Here is a 22,006-nt window from a genome sequence, read left to right as displayed (position 1 = left end):
ACTAAACTTTTAATATTATTTGAAGAGCATGTGTAATGTATCGAACGAGTTTCACTCTTTTCTTTAGATCTTTGTTTTTTAAATAACCAATCGAATTTTTTTGATATTCTGTTGCGGAGACTTTCAGAGTGAAAGCGAAGGGACTCATATTGTGTGTTGACAACTAGAATTAGTGAACATCGTCTACATATTAATCGTAATACAAATCAACGTTCTGTCATTACGGACCACCGATATACTGGTCTATACTGGGTATAATTTTAATTGGAATGACATTGGCATCTTGGATGAAGAACCTAATTTAGGAAAGCGATTGATATCGGAAATGATATTTATCAGACGTCAAAATAATGGTTTAAACTTGCAGAATGATACTGATCAACTCGCAAATATTTATTTACCAACGATTAACAACATGAAAAAAATGTAACCAATATACTGGTATGACTTTGCGTGTATCAATGTTATTTACCTTTCATGTTTAGTAGTTTCGCTTATCCATGTTAATAAAAATATTCTTAGTCGTTAACAAACGTCGACAAGCATGATAAGCTTGTCTCAATACGGACAATACATCGTCTTTGTCAACTGCGTTTGTGAGTATTGAATTATACGTTGTTCTTTTCTAAAACTGTATCAATCAAATAACTATATTTGTCAACCTTTAGTGTACTGAAGATGGTCCAATTCCTAGGACCGAAACGTTTAAAATAAAGAAGAAAATTTCTCTATTAGAAATGTTTATAAAGCACCTTCCATCCGGCACCGGTTCTTATTTGCCCAGAATTACTTAGGATTTATATATGTATAAAATTTCGATTATCTAAACGTTGTTTTTCTAAAAAATATATAGCTGTTAATTGCAAATTACATACTTTTTTTTAAAAACAACTATGTGTTTTCTTTACATCAATTGATTCCTCTCATTATTTTGTGCAAAAAGGTATTAAGGTAGGATCATCGGTAAATAATTATTTTATGAGATATTTCATAATTTATGTAAGATTATGTCAAATTAAAGTATAAAATATCTTGTAAACTATTCATTTTTTGATCATCCTACCCTTATAATTTTTTATACAGATATTGCAGAAAAGAATCGATTTATTGTATATTTTAAAAAAATATGGTATCTTTTAAAAAATTCAAGATGATCTTGCCCTGATCTTGGCAACGTCATCTAAGAAATATAAAATTATTTTTAAAACTTTATTATAATTATATTATAAATAATAAAATTTAATTTTATTCTATTTTTTCTAATTAATTGTATACTTTACAGTCTTAAAAGTATATGTAAGAACAAATTTTCAAAAAACAATTGATAAACTTAATAAAATTATTGGATGTGGATCGATAACAGATGAGTAGTAAGTAGGCATGTATGGCCCGTCATAACAAACCCCCACCACTCGGCCACTGGCGCCGTCCCCCCACCACTTGGTCACTGACGCTGAATATGTTCGAAAATACATTAGGCTACTGCCAGTAAAAGAAGTTAAGTTGGCAGCAGTGAAAATTACTGGTGCTGCGTTTTGTTTCTCCTGCCAGTAAAGCCAGTATCATAAAATACAGCTGATTCCACGTATAAAAATTGTGACTTTAAAGATAATAATAATGGAAAAATCTGAAAATGTTTTACTTAATAAAACAAATAACCAACAACAAGAATTAATTAAATTAAAATTAATCGATGAAATAACAAATATAGAATATATTTTAAAAGTGAGAAAAGAAATATACAATCGTGCTCATAATGGTATAACTTTCTTATAATAATTCATATTTACATAATAGTAATCATTAATATAAATTTATGATGTTGTAATAAATGACTTACATTGTGATGATTATCTTCTTATGTATATTTTTATATTACCATTGTTTTTTACAGATATGAGATTTGCTAGTACATTGTTAGAAAAGGCAAAAACGCTATTCGTTAAATCATCACACACAAACATTATTTCTAAAAATATAAATACTGCTTTGCTTAAAAATAACACTACAGCTAGTTGTTCAAATACTGTAATAACAAATACTGTAGTTTTGAATGAAAGTTCTGAAAATATACTTAACGATAATACTTCTGACACTGAAAATATTTCGGATACCTCAGATACAGGTAAGTTTAAGTAATAATACTGTGAAAACAAGTAAAATATAATTTGTTTTCTATTTCAGAAATAATTAAAGAAAAATGGGGACATCAAGCTATACTGCTATTAATATCTTTATATAAAGAAAAATCACGTATGCTGGAAAAAGGGTGTCATAAAAAAATATGGCTAGAAATTGCTCAACGCATGAAGGAAAAAAAACATAACTTTACAGGCAGTCAATGCAATAATAAAATGGATGCATTAAAAAGACGATATCGTCAAATTGTTGATCATAATGCGCAAAGTGGAAACGACAGAAAAGAATGGATATATGTAGAGGTAATTAGATACTATATTAACAAAATAATAATTATCATTGGGTGCTTTCCAGCAACGACACAGTGTGACACAGAATATCATTATCTATCTTTGTTGTTCCCTGGTATTGAAAGAAGATAGAATGATACTCTGTGTCGCACTGTGTCGTTGCTGGAAAGCACCCATTATGAACTTATCATATTGCTCTTGTATGAATTATCAATTATTTTTATGTTTAATTATATAACATCTGCATGTATGTGTACACGTGTGTGTGTGTGTGTAATATATATATATATATATATATATCTTTTAAAATTTGTTTTAGGTGTTAGATGACATTTTTCAAAAAAAACATTGGGTAAAGCCATTATCTATAGCAGGATCGAATATTAAAGAACCTGAACATTCACCCTTTTCTGACAGCAATGATGAAAATGAATTACCAATCAGTAAGTAATTATAAAAAAATACACATATTTCTTTATTCAAGTGTATACCTTCTATTATTTAACTTTATAATTTTGTATGTAGAGCAAAGAAAGATCTCATTAACTGAAACAAAAGCGCATTATTTGAGAGCTTCGTTAGAAGAAAACAAATTACAAAGAGAAGAAACAGCTAATTACAGAGCAGCAAAATTACACATATTAAAAGAAATAAAAGAAGTTTTTGAAAAACGGCAGTAATATGTGAAGAAGAGATAAAAACAGGAAAAAAATGTAAACATACGAGCCGAGAAATGTGTAGCCAATTAATTTGCAGCTTTTACGGAAAGGCAGCAATTTTATTGACTACACATTTCTCGATTCAAAAACTTGGAACAAATTCTAGCATCGTGTACACAAGATTTAATTTTGGAAAAAGTATTGTATTCAGTTGATGTGTACTCACACTGTGATGTTGTATAAAATACTATGGTACAGATTATGTTTTATATGTAAAAATATTGTGTTCATTTATTTTTTAAATCAAAGCTTTTTTGTGATATAAGCAAAATGACTTAGATTAGAGTTTTTATTTAAATGGTTTAATAAAAGTATTGTGTTCATTTGTTTTTTAAATCAAAGTTTTTTTGTGATATAAGCAAAAGTTATGATAAATTATAGTTTCTTCGTATATTTTTATATATTATATTAACTTTATGTTTAACGTTTAACATATACAAAAAATTTTGTAACATGTTTGTAACGTTTAACATATAAAAAAAATTTTGTAACATGTTTATTTATATGTGTATGTATATGAAAAAGTGCAAATATATTAATAGTACCAATATATAAAAAAAAAATTTTATTTTTTTAATTAAAAAATGAATTATTAAAAGTATTAATTTATATTGTTTATAAATCTATTTTATGTTAATAGTTATATAATATTTTATAATATAGTTTATAGTATGTATGTAATATGCAAAAAAATTTGAAAAAATTGATTTTGTGTTAATTATTCGAAATAAAGGATATGAAAACGAAATCACATATTATTTAACACATATTTTCTTTATTATTATAAAAACATAAATGTATAATATAATATTATCGTTTTGTTACTTACAAATCTCAATTATTCATTCTTTCAACATTATCATGAGCAATTATTTCCATCAATCTGTTTCTTTTAATATTCCCTTCTTCCTTCAAGGCATTAGGAATACTTAACGGTTCCATTACATGCAATCTTTCAGGAACAACAATAGGGATTTCAATACGATCATTCCGCAATAAACATATATTATGCAATATACAACAAGTAATTATATAATATGGAATTAAATTTGTCCTTGTCATAGGCAATTTATCTAATAAATATCGCCATCGTCCTTTTAATAGTCCTATTGATCTTTCCACAGCCATTCGGGCTGATGACAAGCGATGATTAAATTTGTGTTCTCTAGTTAAGTGGCCATTATCATGGAATGGCACCATGACATTTTTTTGAATAGTGTATGCTGCATCGCCTAATAAATGGTTATTGTCAGGAAAATATTCTGGAGTGCAATATTGTTGCACTCCGGAATAAAAAAACACGCGCATATCATGGACACATCCTGGCATTCCAGCAAATACATGAATAAAAGATAAATTTACATTTACATCCATCCATCCATCATTTTATTGTCTATCCCCTCGGGGTTTACAAGGTGCTTTTCACAAGGAGCGTTCCCGAACCTTTTTACAACTCACCACCTCTCTTCAACCTGGCCATATCGACCTTACTATATACATACAACATATTCAATTCCCCCCCACTCCGTCTCCAATCTCCAACTGCTTCTTTCCAACCGTTTCCACCAACTCCACCATTTTTCTAAGCTCCTCTATTCCGGTTCCTCTCTCCCTCCTCCAACAACTTCTTCCTTCCTCCTTCCTCCTCTTTTCCTCTCCCTGTCTAATCCTGCCTTCCCCCTCCTTCAACGACTCCGGATTTCCTTTCTCCCACCAGTTCCAAGCAGGCATATGGGGTGTGTTGGTTCGAACTGGATTCGAACCCGGGACCTTCCGCATGCCAGTCAGTTACTGAGCATGCGGGGCCACTTTTCATCCCTAATTTACATTTACATATTACCTAGAAAAACGCAATTTATTATGTATCACAGTTTGCTAATTGTTTAATTAAAATACATCAAATTCTATAATATACATTTACTATCTTTTAATATAAAAACCTTATAGGTAATATTTTACTTACTTGTAACTGTATAGAAAATCTGCCTTTTCTGTTTACATAACTTTTGGCATCTTCTTTTGGTTGAGGAATGTTTATGTGCGTTCCATCAATCATGCCCACAACTTTAGGAAATCCATATAATCTCTTAATGTTTGTCCAAGTATTTTTAGCTTCTTCACAGGTAGGCCATCTAATAAATTGATTTCGAATACAATATATTGCTCTAACTACTCTCTTCACACTACACCATGCAGTTGATTTGGATACATCAAATCGCTCACTTATGGAACGATATAAATCTGGTGTTGCTAAGACATAAATAGTAATTAATATTTGTTTTGTGACATCAATTTGTTCTCTTCCTTTGAATGGAGTATTATTCAATTCTGGTCCAATTAAATATAATAAAAAAATTTAAAGTATTACGTTCCATTCTGTAATAAAAGATACACTATTAATACATAGTATTATAATATATGCAATATTTTCTATAAATATAACTTATATATAGGGGAAACCGGGTATGGTTGTCACACGGGTAGGTTGTCACAAGAGCTATAACAGAAAAACTATCGCACAAGTGCTTAATAAAACGTCATAGGGACGCACGCACACACCACCGTACTCCCCACGGACTCTTAGTTCGCTGCGTCATGGCGTAAGGAGAGGACGTGTAGTGACCTGTTTTGAAGCGTTCAAAGTAAATTTTAGGGACGAACTATTCATCACGTAAGTACACATGATTATTTGTTTAACATTAAATTCTTATGATTATTTTCGAAGTACATACTCAGTACTACAATAATTAAATGTAAAATTCGTTGATATCTAGACATTTTAATGACCTTTGTTGAAGTTAGAAATTTTTACTGTTTGGGTCCAGTTGTCACAGACCATTTGGGGCAATTTGTCACATGTGACAACCAACCCTGTATATTACATTAGTTGTACTGATAGTATAATTAAGCTATTTTTTGTTACAGTAATGCATAGAAATGCCTCACGTATACAAAAGAAAGACTGAACGAGGCTGTGTGTCTCCAAGAATAATGCTTCAAGCAGCAAAAGAAATAAAACAACATAAGAAGTCTATTAGGTCGATAGCCAAAGATTTTAACATAAATTACCGCACTCTTGCTCGCTATTGCAAAAAATTTACAGAAAATGAAATTGATAGCAGCAGTGTGTACCTACCACTAAGGTTGGGTATAAAAAAAAGCAAGTAGGTCCAGAGAAGTTTGGATTCAATGCCAAAGCTGCAAGTTGTGGGCCCATGAGGAATGTTCTCCTGGGCTGCCTACTTACATTTGCCATAACTGTGATTCAAAACTGTGATTCTGAATAATAATACTTATTAAGACTGATTACCTAACTAATGATCTTCATTCAGATAGTAAATAATTATTTGATTGTTTTTGTTTAAAATAGTTTTGTTTCAGAGAAGTATAGATTCTTTCGTTTTGTTAATTTTATTGATTTTCACTACATATTAGTTTTTTTATGTTAAAATGTTAACTTTCTTGGAAGGATAAGTATCCTTATGTGATTTTAAAAAATATTTAACAAGAAATATAAACTTTATTTTAAACCCGACCAATTGTTATTTCATAAATTAGTTGCATCTGTATGTGACAATCAACCCCAAGCACTGTGACAACCATCCCTAAAGCGGGGTAAAATGTCACAAATTTCTTTTTGTACTTAACATCAATTTTCTCTTAACTGGTTATTACTATCCCAACGACTTTTGTCAAGAAGTTAGCCAGATATGTGTCTTATGAAGCAATGTAGTAATTATTTAAATTGCTTTGAAAAAATCATCCAAAACACTTCTAAGAAAAAAAATGTGACAACCATACCCGGTCTCCCCTACCCAGTAAACACGCAGGGATCATTTACGTAATAATTACATAATGTTTTATATGTCTATATTACAGATCATCAAAACGAAACTATGACGTATCGTTTATATAAATAACGTAATGAATCTATAATTGTTACATAGAATTGTTATATAACTTTGACGTTACTTTGTTATGTAACATTTATGAAATTTGGTGAATGTAAATGTGCATACTCTTAAAGTTTCGTAAATGCTACGTAATTTTAATGACATAATTGTAACGTTATGTTAAATACGTAACATTTATGTATTTTGGTGAATGTAAATGTGCATACTCTAAAATTTTCGTAAATGCTACGTAATTTTAATGACATAATTATAACGTTATGTTAAATACGTAACATTTATGTATTTTGGTGAATGTAAATGTGTATACTCTAAAAGTTTCATAAATACAACATAACTCTAATTACATAATTGTAACGTTATGCTAAATACGTAACATTTATGTATTTTGATATATGTAAATGTGCATACTTTAAAATTTTTGTAAATGCTACGTAATTTTAATGACATAATTGTAACGTTATGTTAAATACGTAACATTTATGTATTTTGGTGAATGTAAATGTATATACTCTAAAAACTTCATAAATACAACATAACTCTAATTACGTAATTGTAACGTTATGCTAAATACGTAACATTTATGTATTTTGGTGAATGTAAATGTGTATGCTCTAAAAACTTTATAAATATAATGCTATATAACTGTAACGACATACGAGGGCAGTTCGATAAGTCAGTGACTTTTACCATTAAGGAAACTGAAGAAAAGCTAAAAAAGTATTATGGGGACTCTGCTCCATCGCATGGAATGGTTCACAAGTGGTTCACTGAATTTCGTTGTGGTCGTACAAGCACGAATGATGCTGAGCGCCCGGGACGTCCGAATGAGGTCACAACTGAAGAAACAGTCAATAAAATCCATGATATTGTATTGGACGACCGTCGAGTGAAGATACGCGAGTATCTATTGAATTGTAACATTAGTTTAAACATGTAACATTAACATTATTTTATTGACATCAATGTATACATTCTGTAAAAACTTTATAGCCGTTACATAACGAAATTGCGATATCACATTAAATATAAAAAAGTATGTAACTTTGTTGACGTCTTCGAGCGTTCTGAAAAAAGGACATGCATATATAATATCATTAAAAAAACGTATCTGGTAATACATCTTTGAATATTTTCTTAATATATGTATATAATATTAATTATATGTATAATATTAATAATAATTACAATAAGACATTTCTATCAAGGCTCTAAATTTCAAACATGAATACAATGATAGATAGGCTTGCATTTATTTCTTTAGGGGGGTCAAAGGGGGTTCGATGGAATTAAAAATCTCAAGCAAGAGATTATTCCATATATTTAAGTCTTGGCAGTGACCAAGCAAAATTCGTGCCTTGTGCACAATTATTTAATTCCGACGAAAAATTAATTTTCGTCGGAATACACGCATCAACATCTGCGTTCGGCTCTTTAACCCTATCTATCATTGTATTCATATTAATAATATTAATATTAATATTAATATTAATATTATATATATTCATTATATGTATAATATTAATATTTTCTTAATATATGTATAATTACTATATGTATATACATAATCAAATATTGCGAGTTCATTTTTTTTATAAAGTACTTAATAATGTTAATATAAAATTATAAATGTCGGAAGTAATTAATACATATCAAGAAAATGTTCAAAAATGTATTCTATATAGATACGTTTTTTCAATGATATTTTCTGAACGCTCAAAGACATCAACAAAGTTACATATTTATTTTTATATTTAATGTGATATCGTAATTTCGTTATTATATATAGTTATGTAACAATTACACGGTTTTTACAGATATGTATACATTTGTGTCAACAAAATAATGTTAATGTTACATATTTAACATAACGTTACAATTATGTCATTAGAGTTACGTAGCATTTATTAAGTTTTTAGAAGATACACATTTATATTCACCAATATACGTAAATGTTACGAATTTAACATAACGTTGCAATTATATCATTAAAATTACGTAGTATTTTCGAAACATTTCGAGTATACACATTTACATCCACCAAAATAACATAAATGTTACATACCAAAGTAACGTCAAAATTACATAACAATTCTATGTAACAATTATAGCTTTATTATTATTGACATAAACGAAACGTCATAGTTTCATTTTACTAATCTATAACATATACATATAGAATATTATGTAATTATTACGTAAATGTATTTTTTTTTTGAAATTATTTGTTTTTTATTAAAATTATTTATGTTTTTTTGTTTAAGACGCGTAAATAGCAAATTTTTATCTGCATTATGCGTCTGTATAAGTTTATGTGAACTCGGCCGTACTGATTAAGTCTGCCGTGATTGGCTTAAGTGTGTGCAAGTGCGCAATTGTAAAAAGTATCTCACGCATTCTGCGTGCTTTACTTTTCAATATGGCAGCATGTACGAAGACGGCAGTCGTACATGCTTGAATAGAATGTCGTCTCGAAAGTGAGAACAGTGTGAAGATTTTGGTAAGTATAAGATAAGAACTAATTTAATATATTAAATGCTAATAACTGATAATCATTGTGTTGTGTTAAAATATTAATTTCATAAAGATTGAATTTCTTTTGTATAGAAACAAGAGACACATCACGTAAGAATCACGTGAAAACCGCGTGGCTATAACAAAGGACATACCGGGACCGGCGGCATAAGATATATACACCTCGTGCTTCATTATTTTTATGTTTGGTGAGTACAATTCATTTTATTCAATATCATATTTCCCATATCTTTTCGCACAATTTCTTGCACGAGCATATATAACGAGAAAAACAAATAACCTATTATTTGTACTGCTTTTTCCAATTATTAGAAGGTTAAATATTTCGAGTGTAAAGATCGGATTTCATTATCTCATAATAATTATAGATTTTTTTATTATATTTTGCATTGCACTGAATGCTAAATGAAATCTACAATTTTTCTTGTAATGATATCGTAATGGTAATTAATTTTAATGAAAAATGATATCAATGATTAAATAGCTAATATTGTTGAGCAAGTAATTATTGCATTAGAAAAAACTGTAGATATATATATAATATTTTTTTGGAATATTTCACATATGTTAAATATTTTATTGAATTTTTTCAAAGTATAGCCCAATTGCAAATAAAAGAGAATCTTTATAATTAATAAATATTTTCTACGCATGAGTCTTAATTTTTAAATTTGATGTGATTTGATCGTTAATTAATTTAGTGTAAACCAAATTTTATTCAAGTAAAATATTCAAATAAACATGATAGCTTTAACTATTGTAATTCATTATATAATGAAGTTGTAGATCTTGAAAAAGTGTTAATATTATATGCAGTATGCTTATACGAGTAATTTATCTGTTTATAATAACACACAACGTAACAATAAAATTACTCATATTTAATTAATTACAATACTAAAAGACAAAAGAAAGAAAAAATTATCTAGCTTATTATTTAACAGTAATTGTTATAAATCAAATGTTTTATATAATTAAAATACTATTTAAGGAAAATATATATATATTACATTTTTTGCGATTAGTTTTTTTAAATATCATAAATAAAAATTTTAATTACATTTAAATTAATGTATTAGATTATATTGAGAAAAATATTAACTAAATATTGAAATTTTCTGTTAACGTTTTAATTTTCTAAATTATATTCTATTTATGTTTTAATCAATGGATTAATTTATATTTAAAAAAACTGTACATATGTCTCCCTTATTAAAAACATATCTTTTATTTATCAAAATATCTTTTATTTTACAGATAAGTTTCCCATATATACAGTCTCATTGTCATTGATAAAGATATACAACGGCGTGCACACAAGATCTTATGTAACACGCGACTGCATATGAATACAGATACACCTCATTTTACCACTTCATAATTTTTATATTTGGTGAGTACGATTAATTTTATTTCAACATCATATTTCCCATATCTTTCCGCATCATTTTTTGCACGAGCATATAATGAGAAAAACAATAACCTTATTTGCATTTCTTTTTTGAATTATCAGAGGCTTAAACATTTCAAGTATAAATTTATATCGCAAGTCATTATCTTCTAATAATTATAGATTTTTTAATTATATTTTGCATTGCATTGAATACTGAATGACAGTCTACAATTTTTCTTGTAATGATATCGTAATGGTAATTAATCTTAATGAAAAATGATATCAATGATTAAATAGTTTATATTGTTGAGCAAGTAATCATTGCATTAGAAAAAACTGTAGATATACATAAAATATTTTTTTGGAATATTTCACATACATATGTTAAAAATTTATTATTGAATTTTCTCATAGTATAGCCCAATTGCAAATAAAAGAGAATCTTTATAATTAATAAATATTTTCTACGCATGAGTCTTAATTTTTTAATTTGGTGTTGTTATAGCCCGAACTATAACCAGTAGTTATTAGAAATTAGAATTTACTGAATATCTTTATAGAATACTGTAAAACATTTTTGCTTATATTATAAAAGAGCGCTCTCGACAAACGCTCGTCGCGAGCTAAAAAGGCTAACGCAGCGAGACACGCGCGAAGCACCGGAAACCGCGAGAGGCAAGCGAAGACCTGCGACTTCAACCTGCTTCGCTTGCAGTTAGAACAAAAACGCGTGAGTAGTAGGACTATGCCGGTTCTAACCCATGGGGCTCCGAGGGGGGTGCGGGGCGCGGGGGTATCTCGTGGCGCGGGGGCTGATGTCATGCGGAGCGGGGGGGTTCTCCTTGGCGCGGGGGCTGACGTCACGCGGAGAGGGGGGATCTCGTTGGCGAGGGGGCTGACGTCACGCGGGTGGAGGGGATGTTTCGACAAAGGAGGGGGAGTTTTCTGAGTGCAATATTTGTAGATGGATATCTTTATGACTTTTTTTTTTATGAGGGATCCTAGACATTTTCCCAAAAAGGTATAGAACAAGCGCCGATGATCGACAATTTTGTACCCTCGCTAGTATAATTTTATTATGGAAGCGCCGATGTCCGGCTGCTCGAACTTGTCAACGGAGCGTTCTAGAATCCATAAAACTATGTTTTTCATTTTATGGACAAAATGTCCATTAAATGTCCATAAAATCATTAGGATATTATGGAAAGGAATGAAGATTTTAGGGCCGATGCTGCGACGAACATGTCAAAACATTATTTACAGGTGCAAATCTAAAAGCGTTGACGTTCAGCAGCTTTGTACCTTCGCGGAAAATCTTCCATAAAAACGAGAGCGAAACATTTTTCTTAATATTTTTTAAGGAAGAATGCAACGTATCGGCGCCAACGTTCGGCAGTTTTGTACTCTCGCAGAAAATCGGTCGTAAACGAGAGCGAAACATTTTCCTTAATATTTTTTAAGGAAGAATTGCGATAATTTTGAGAGGGATGGGGGTTGAAACTTATGGAGAGAGTCTGTCTCCGCGACGTTTGTCATAAAGGCTTCAACGTTTGTGCAGTTAAGTACAGTGAAGTTAAAGTGGAAAAATGAATTTTGAAAACATTGAGCGTCATGATGATCGGCCCAGGTGGGTCGATATGATATTTCGCGATGATCGACCCAGGTATCACGACTTGTGGTATAATTCGGAGCGTGAGGTGCATATTAGATGGGTGCGGATAGGGCGGGAATACGACCGCTATTACAATGACCAGCTGTGGGGTGACATGGAGGAAGATTACAATGAATGGGACGATGTGTGCTGCCTCCGCAAATTGTTCGGTGAGGAACCGTACCCTCCTGAACCTGTCAGGGAGGCACTATGGGTATAGTAAGTACCGCTATTTTTATTTAAAAAAATTTTTTAAATAATTAATAATAAAAATTTTGTTATGCAGGAGTCCTGCCTGGTCACTACCGCAGTTGCCGCCACCGCAGTCACCGCCACATCATCCGCGTTCGGCCGCCCCACCATTATCCAGCCACTTAAATTTCATATTTTAAATTTTATATACTTTTTTTATTTTTAAATATATATATATTTCTTTTCATATTTTATATTTTAAATTTTAAATTCACACACACATACACACACACATACAAAATTATAAATATTACACATACCTATTTTATGAATAAAAAAGAAATTATTTTAAATATAAAAACACATATTTTACTTTAGAATAATTCCTCTCTTTCCTCCCATTTATATTAAGAATATTATTATAAAAGAATTATTATTATTAATATTGGAAAAAAAAACATTTAAAAAAAAATTCTCTCTCTTGCGAACCTCGCGCTCTCCTTCGCTGCATCATCTCTCGCGTGCGCCTCTCTCTCTCTCTCTCTCTCTCTCTCTTTCTCTCTCTCTCTCTCTCTCTCTCCTCGCTGCGCCTCGCGTCATTTCTCTCGCGCTATCTTTCTCGCGCTACCTCTCTCATGATCCCTAGCCTCTCGGTCCCTAGCCTCTCGGTCCCTAGCCTCTCAGTCCCTTTTTTTTTTAAAGACGAAATGCGTTTACGCACTCGTCCGGCACTCCTGAGGGGAAGTAACCGGACTTGTGGGGGACTCACAACCTGATCACCGGTGCGGCCAGGCTGAATACCACACGGTGCTAACCCCGATGTTAGCACCGATGCCCTAAAACCAGTCCGTAGCCCGTAGCCGAACGGGGAAACACCCGGAACCCCTCGCGCATAACCTCAGGTGCTTCCCCATGGCCTGACCCGTTTCCGGGCCCTTCCCGAAGGGAGTTCTCCCCCCTTAACCAAAACCCGTGCTCTTGCGAACTAGAGAGGAGGACCAGGCTACCAATCCTCCTCCCCTCGTCCCAGGATGACGTGCAATGGAGTCGAGAGCCCTCACTCCCTTCCCCTGCCAACTCCGGACGGCGAGCCGCACAGCGACTCGCTCTCACTCATCAAACATACGACAAGAACGCGTATGGACAGAAAACGGAGGGCGTAACCGAACCAGCCACTCTTCCCCCAACGAGGGAGAGAAATGCCGGCCGCAGCCTTCATTACCACATTAGACGTCACATCCAGACGTTAAAGACTAAAGACAGAAAGCGTACCCGAACCTCTCGGTCCCCGTTTCCGAGGAGCAAGCGGGCCGCAGCCCACATATCAACATTAGACTTCACAGACAAATAGGAACAACTCAGTCTCTCATCCACGCAAAACAGGAGAGGAAGGTAGCCCGACGCTAGCCGGGTCCACCTCCATCTCCTGCGACACACTGGCAGGCACACACCCAGTTGACCCCCCATCGGGGCGCCCTGGGGCCTGCCTCCGACCCTTGGGAGCGTCCTCTCGTCCCCTATCAATCCGCTTGGGCGGAACGACCAACTTGGCACAGCCGGTCGAACCCAATCTGTGCTTCGTCGGCCGCCCACGCCTCGCGCACACAACACAATATGGAGGGGCCGCGCACGAAGCTGCCCGGTGCCCCTCCTTGCCGCATCTGAAGCAGCATGCGCTGTGATCCACCGAGGAATCACACCGCGATGCCGCGTGCCCAAAGCTCAGGCAGCGGAAGCGCTGAATGGGCCGGCGACTCAACGGATGAACCGTCAAAGTCGTCCAGCCCACGCAGAGCCTCCGCGCCACTGCCAGTCTGCGCGCCGCCACCGCCGGACACCTCAACCACAAGGTGCCACACTCGGCGTTCGGGGGCATCCGGACTTCCCCAGCCCGAATGTCCCCAACACCGCACCCCCCAATGGAGGCCACCTCGGCCAAAATCTCGTCCCTCGAGACAAAGTCGGTGACGCCCTTAAGGCGCACCTCCTCGGTCCTCGAGGGACGAGCCACACGAACGGTTCGCGAACCCGAAAAAACCTCCGAGAGGCGAGCAGCCAGGACATCGACCTTCTCCACCGATCTCTCACCGGGAATCGCGAGGAGGATCCCCCCTGCGACTCCTCTCCGCATCCTCATTCCGCTGATCCCTAGGTCCTTTAAGTTAACACCCGTCTTCGCCTCGGACAGAACCGAGGCGTAAGACGGGCGGTCCTCCCCGTCACCCACCACCGTCAGAGAGACGACGGAGACAGGGCGTGCGTGCACCTCCTTGGTCACCCGCGCAGAGCCCACAACCGCCGGAACCTCCTCGACAGAAGTCCCACCGAGCAGACGCTCACGTCGAGTCCTCTTCTTTCTCCTTTTGGACACCCCAGCCCCCGAGGCGAGTGGCACCCGTTTGACCACGTTACAATTGACCACGGTCCCGATTGACCACGTTGATATTGAACACGTTGCGAATAACCACGTTGATATTGACCACGTTGCGATTGAACACGATCCCGATTGACCACCGTCCCGATTAACCACGGTCCCGATTGACCACCGTCCCGATTGACCACCGTCCCGATAGGCCACGGTCCCGATTGACCACGATCCCGATTGACCACGGTCCTGATTGACCGCGGTCCCGATTGACCACGGTCCCGATTGACCACGTTGATATTGACCACGTCACAATTGACCACGGTCCCGATTGACCACGTTCTCGATTGACCACGTTCCCGATTGACCACGTTGATATTGACCACGTTACGATTGACCACGTTACGATTGACCACGTTGCGATTGACCACGTTGCGATTGACCACGTTGCGATTGACCACGTTGCGATTGACCACGTTGCGATTGACCACGTTGCGATTGACCACGTTGCGATTGACCACGTTGCGTACTACCCACAGTGGGCCCCATTCCACGGCTGTATACGCTCGCCCGCTTCCAACTCTTATACATGGGGGGGAGTCTGTCTCCCTCCTCCATGTAATCGCGACCGAGCCCGTATCGTTACTTGCCCAACACGGATGGTCCGGTGGAACCCGATACGGCTCGGCCGCGATTCCAATCCCACATTTCCACTGCGCCAGGGTGTGCAGGAAAAGATCCTGGGCCCTGGCTCAGTGGTTGAGATTTGCCTGGAGGAGGCCTATTTTCTTCGTCATTATAGACGTTGTTTAGGCCTCCTCCATGACCACCTCCACCAGCTCGTTCTTTTGAGCTGGGGGAGTATCGACTCCCACCTTCTTCACCTGTCTAGAGGCGCCCCTTTCCCTTAGCTTCCGCTGGGGTTTGGGCGCCTCTACTTGTGAACCTTGGGCGGGCGCGGGGGAGGCCAAGCCATCCCCGGAGCCCCCCTTGGTTCCCCCTCTCTTTTCTGCTTGCAAACCTTGGGTGGGCACGGGGGAGGCCAAGCCATCCCCGTAGCCCCCCTTGGTTCCCCCTCTCTTTTCTGCTTGCAAACCTTGGGTGGGCACGGGGGAGGCCGAGCCATATCCGGAGCTCCCTTTAGTTCCTCCTCTCTTCTCCTTTTGTCCACTGCCCTTGACAGCCTTCCTTCTCTTTTTCGCGTGGCAGCTTTCGCTGCCGACGCGGTGGTTCGCCGGCTTTCCGGGTTCTGTGCATAAGACGCAGCGCGTCTTCTCCTTGCACACATTGGCCCTGTGGCCGGGTGAGCCGCAATTGTAGCAGCACCCGCTCCTGTCCACCGTGCTGCTACATTGCGCCCTGACTTGCCCTTTCTCCAGACATCTGAAGCACTGGAGCGGGCGCGCGCTCAGCGGCTCCACACCGGCCACGACCCAGCCCACTTTAATCTTCCCTATCGCGGTTACTTTTTCTGCAGCCGCGACAGGGCATTGCACTCATGGTTCCTTTTGAGAACCTTATTTCTCTTGATTTCCGGGACCTCGCACCCTCCTTTTTTGGCGATTTCCGCCATCACCTCTGTAGTGGTGACGGATTCGTCCAATCCGCGTATTCGCAGCTCCCCCTTTTTACAGGGGCGAGTGACGCGTACTCCCTCCCTGCCCTCGAGCGCCTCCTTAAGCTTCTGTGAGAAAAGGTCCGCTTTTTGGGCTCTATCTTTGCCCGGGATCTCATATAATATGGCTCCCGTGGCAGCCCTTCTCGCCTTTAAGGACTCGACACCAAGCTCCGAGGGGTCAATTTTCTGCCGGGCCAAAGTTATGGTCTCGGCGTATTTTCTCTCGGGGCAGGTGATCGTAACCGCCGCCGTCCTCGGAGCTTTCCGCGATCTCCTCGCAGCAGCATTCTTGGGGCCTTCCCCTCTACCCTCTGACTCAGAGGGGGGAAGGCCTTGATTCTTGCGGAGGAGGATGCTATGGGCTGGGATTGTGTAGTCCTTATTTTCCTCGCCTCCTTCCTCCCCACTACCTCTGTCCAGGATGACTCCTGGGAGTTCAAAGGCAGCGGGAGCGGAGGGGGATTTTTGGCGGTAAGTTCCGCAGTTTGGGCTTTGAGTTTTTGCTCAACCCTGCCTTGCTCTTTTACCTTAGAACTTCCACCCTTTTGGGTGGGGTTCTGCTTCTTCCCCTTTTTCCCGGCTCCACCCACAGGGACCGGTCTCTTCGGGGGCACGGCGTACTGATGGCTGGTGGCCGGAGGGGTCTTCTTACTGGGGGGAGTGGGTCTCAATAGGGGCGCTTTGGCGCCCTTCTTGAGCTCCTCTCTTTTGTCGAGAAGGCTCTGGATTTTCGATGTTAGATCATCGAACTTCCGCAAGTCCTCTTCATCCGCAATCCCTGGAGGATAATCCTCCAGCTTTTTGGTGACTCCCTTTACGGGGGGTCTTATGGCTGGAGGTTGTGTAGTAATCTCCTCCATGTCTACCTCCATCTCCATTGTTGGTGGGGGTGGAGGGATATTCCCCTTCTTTGCACTGGAGTTATCTTCAGTGCATGCTGTTTTCGTGGGTGGAGGCCAGGGTTTTTGGGGACGTATACGTTCTCCTCCTTGGTAGTGACGTCCACTAATTCCTCGTTCTCTGTCCCCTTGTCCGAGTTCCCACAATTGGGTTCTCGCGAAGGTCCACTACGAGGTATTATCTCCTCCCTTCTAATCAGGACCGATATCGACCTGATATCCTTAAGGATAATCTTAGAGGACTTGGGTCCCGGCTTGGGACCTTTGGCCTCTTCCTCCCCCTTGACCATGCTCTTGTTTTTATGTTGCTGTTCATTTTTGTTTGTTCCCACTCCCTGCGGAGGCTCGACCGGCCGGCGTATCTTCCACCGGCCAGGGGACGAACCGAAAACATGACCGGAATCGCCCCCCAAGCCGGTGTCCCGGGGACTCCCGGGGGGCCGGCTTATGTCGCGGGTCGGGGGGGGATACCGCACCCCCGGCACAGGACTCCGAGCCCCTTACTCCCCATGAGGGGTTTGACTCCCCCTGGGGTTTCAGGGGTCCCCCGCCTCCGACAACGGGGCACCTCTGCAGGTGACGCCACTCGGGGGCCCCACGGACGCTTTGGACAGGGTCGCCGCTCCCCGGCCCTGCCCTACACGCCGTGGCAACCAGCCGTCCCCCCGCCGGTCAATCACAGCCGGCGAAGGGGGCACACCTTCTCCTGACCGGCCGGTTCGGAAGGGAGACGGTCCCGACCGGCCAGGAGTATTTACTCTCATCGCTGGGCCCCGCCTCGGAAACGTCCGAGCGGCCCCAGCGGCAGACCCGCGTGGCACCCTCCGGGCGGTGCCCCTTGGGTAACCCCTCCGGGCAAAACCTCTCGGGTAGTCACGCGTGGCCTTCTCCGCCGTCCCGGCCCTACCTCGGAATACGTCCGAGTGGCCCGGGAACGGCCAACCCCAGGGAACCGGGACGGGGGCCCAGGCTACCCAGCCTGGGACCCCCGACCGGCGCTCCTCTCTCGTCGCCGGGCCCCGCCTCGGAAACGTCCGAGCGGCCCCGACGACAGACCCGCATGGCACCCTCCGGGCAATGCCTCTTAGGTAACCCCTCCGAGCAAAGTCCCTCGGGTAACCATTCAGGCCTCCTCCGTCGCTCCCGGCCCAAGCTCAGAATAATTCCGAGTGGCCCGGATGCGGCCAACCCCAGGGACGCTGGGACGAGGGCGAACCCTCCAACCAGCACCCTGAGGCTCCTAGTCATCGCCGGGCCCCGCCTCAGAATGGTCCGAGCGGCCCCGGCGACTGACCGCCGTGACTCCCTCCGGGTAATGCCCCTCGGGTAGTCCCTCTGGGCAAAGCCCCTCGAGTAGTCATGGCGGTCCCCCTCCCCCTGCGGCCCACGCTGCATGATACCCCATCCCGAGACCCCGGGGGGACACCCCCAGGAATTAAACCCCGAAACCGCCCCCCCAGAAACACGGAACAGAACCCCGACGGCCGAGGCCGCAGACTGCATGGCGGGAGGACAAGCGCCGAAGCGCCGTGCAGTGTCCTCTCCTAACGGTGCCATGCCACCGGGCGTTTGAATTCCGGATCGCCATCCCTTACCACATACGAGCCGAGGCTCTATCGGGGAAGTGGGCCCCGTCCCCCAGGACCGTGAGAAGACTCCCACGGTCCAGGAGGAACCCCCAGAAACTGGGGGGGGGCAGGTGTGCCTCAAGCTATGAGGCACTGTCCACTCTTAAAACTCCTCGCAAGGCTATCCCCTTGCGAAGGGTGAGCCCCCCCACCACGCCAAGGTGGTGGACAACGGGGGGGCTCGGTCTCTAGCCTGGCGTTCCCCCTTCCCCGCATGACGTCATCCCCTCAAGGACCATGCAACGAGCTACGTATGAGAGCTGGGACTGCTTACGGATGGGAGAAAGATGGAGAATGGAAATGCATGCAAAGAAATTACATCATAATTTAGATTTAAAAACTCTTTATTCTTCTTTTAAATATTTTTTTCTTACATATTATGGACTAAAAACTAAAGCTGCCAGCTCGCAATCGATGAGATGATGCTTGTTGAAGGCGTCGCTAGCGCGTATTACATTTGATACTTCTTTAGGATTCGTTACATTGGACGCGATATTTGAAAATTGCGTAAACTTGATATTGACTGTATTGGTAATTTTAACCAATCGGTCAAAAGTTACATCAATGCATGGATCGAGATCGAACATACGGTGTAACGTCGATTCGATCATGATCATGCGTACATTTGAAGATTCAAGACTTATTAACTTGGCGTCGTTAATCGTATGAAATCTCACTGTTAGTGGTCAAACGCTAAAACTGTGGACATCTTTAGATTCGTTCCGAAGAAAATTTTGAATATTGTGACGTTGCTCGTAGAGTCCCTTCCACGCTTCGAGAGATAGTATCAGTTCCTTTCCTCGATGATCTCCTATGGCGATTTCCACGTAACTCGGTGGATCCACTTTGATACCAATTGCGAGGAATTTGAACTCGGTAGCTGTCAATGCATATCGTCTACCTAGTACACGAACTGCACGAGGCTCCAACGAAATGCTGTAAAAACGAAATTAGTTTGAAAAATAATACAATTTGTAAAAAATATAAAGATGGAAAGAAGTTAAACAAAACTTACTCGTCACATTTATTCTCAAACGATGGAGTGTCATCACGACTCGGTACGTAATTATTCACACGTCTGCCGGAGCCACTGCTTCTTTCAGCGTAGTACATATTTCCAGATTTTAAAAGTGAACAACCAGCACGAACGGTTAACGCAACATTGATCGTATAAAATTAAGAATATACATGGCGCTTATTTTTATAAGTAGTGGGGTAAATGTGGTGGGAGATTCTAGAATACTATTGGCGCTATGAAATTTAGGAGAAGGGGAAACGGCGCTCGGATAAAAAGAATTCTTAGAAACGATTCGTGAGGAAAGGATTGGGGAAGGGGAATAAGAGATAAAACACATTAATTTAAATATTTTATTTTTCCAAATCTTGCAATTCTTTCTGGCGTTGCGACCACCAGTTAAATATTTTGAATACATTTTGTAATGCGCAATTCTTAACATGTTTTCCACATCGCATAGTGTTTTTAACATCTAGATTATTTAGAGACTCGATATCGTCGTAATCAGCATCCAAGGTCTCAATAATAAAACCGTTTCCCGCGTCATCCAATATATCGACTAATCATTCTCGCTTTTCAAGTTCTTTTACATATACGAGAAAGGATTCTTCTTCTTCTTCTTCGTGTGGTCCACCAACGATAGCTGTGGTAATCAAACGCTGAGCCATGCTATATAGAACGTTTCCATCTTTCCATTGTAATCCATGATGATTTTGAGTCAACCATAAGCCTTGGTGTCTCTCAGATTTTATGAGAACACCCCATGGTACAGGACATGCGAAAAAATAATGTGATAAAATAAATCCTCTTCTCAGGATTGCCGCTTCCTTTACAATGAATTGTTTATTGAGGATAAACCCCTGTAGATCCACAAACGTTGGTACGGACATGACGAGATCTCTCTCTCTTCGATGTATCAGTTAAAAAGAAGAATGACAACCATCTCATAACACTTTGATTTATATTCTGCTATGCTTTCCCCTCTCTCTAAATTGTTGGTGCGTTTAGGTGATTTTGCGCACAACGTTGGTCAACGGGTTGTACTGGATCACGCGATCGTGTATGAGGCAATACGCAGTGGTATTCATCGGCACATTCTCCTTACACTCGAATTCCAATCTCACATCCACGGTTGCGCTCTTGACCGATTCGTTTTGTCGAGAACAATCGATGATCACGAACGGACCGTTACATAGAAACATTGAGACGGTGAGACTCGGCTCGAGATACTCGTATCCATAATAGTTCTTGCAGAAACGCGCATACGTATCGTACAGAATCGACCATCTGTTTTTATCGAAATCCAGATTCATATCGTCGTACGGATAACATTCCGTGTTCACATAGAGTTTCGCATTGGTCATCTTGCAATCGTCGAATCGACTCATATCCTCAGACATGATGTTTTTCCGACCTGTCTGCAGAGCGAAGATAACATATCGTGGCTTCTCCAGCTGAGTCGCTGTCTTAATGGCCCATGAATGCTTGGTTGTACGCTGCAATAGCGGATACTCATACAGATCCCACGAGCGAAAACCCATGCTGAGGTAATGTCCGCTTTCCAGAGCGCGCAGCATCGACAGCTTCTTAATCTTGCTCAATAATACATGTGGCATTCGCCATTGTATCTTGAATATGTTGATCACAGGCT

At 39.7% G+C, this 22,006-nt stretch overlaps 1 protein-coding gene and 1 pseudogene across 1 annotated transcript; one reads left to right on the top strand and one right to left on the bottom strand.

The window, feature by feature from the left end:
* Positions 1 to 1,617: 1,617 nt before the first annotated feature.
* On the top strand, positions 1,618 to 3,109 carry LOC145934373 (uncharacterized). Its single transcript, XM_083034734.1, has 5 exons — positions 1,618 to 1,759; positions 1,895 to 2,125; positions 2,185 to 2,441; positions 2,749 to 2,872; positions 2,955 to 3,109. The coding sequence occupies exons 1-5, from the start codon at positions 1,618 to 1,620 to the stop codon at positions 3,107 to 3,109; spliced, it is 909 nt and encodes a 302-aa protein (XP_082890860.1).
* Positions 3,110 to 19,717: 16,608 nt separating this feature from the next.
* On the bottom strand, positions 19,718 to 21,719 carry LOC145934215 (uncharacterized; annotated as a pseudogene).
* Between the last annotated feature and the right edge of the window lie 287 nt (positions 21,720 to 22,006).

Source organism: Prenolepis imparis, unplaced genomic scaffold (assembly GCF_030444845.1).
Source record: "Prenolepis imparis isolate NDT839.2.m4 unplaced genomic scaffold, iyPreImpa1.0 SCAF_3, whole genome shotgun sequence".
Lineage (NCBI taxonomy): Eukaryota > Metazoa > Arthropoda > Insecta > Hymenoptera > Formicidae > Prenolepis > Prenolepis imparis.
Note: the sequence above shows the minus strand (reverse complement) of the source record. Positions and strands in the feature narration are given on the sequence as shown.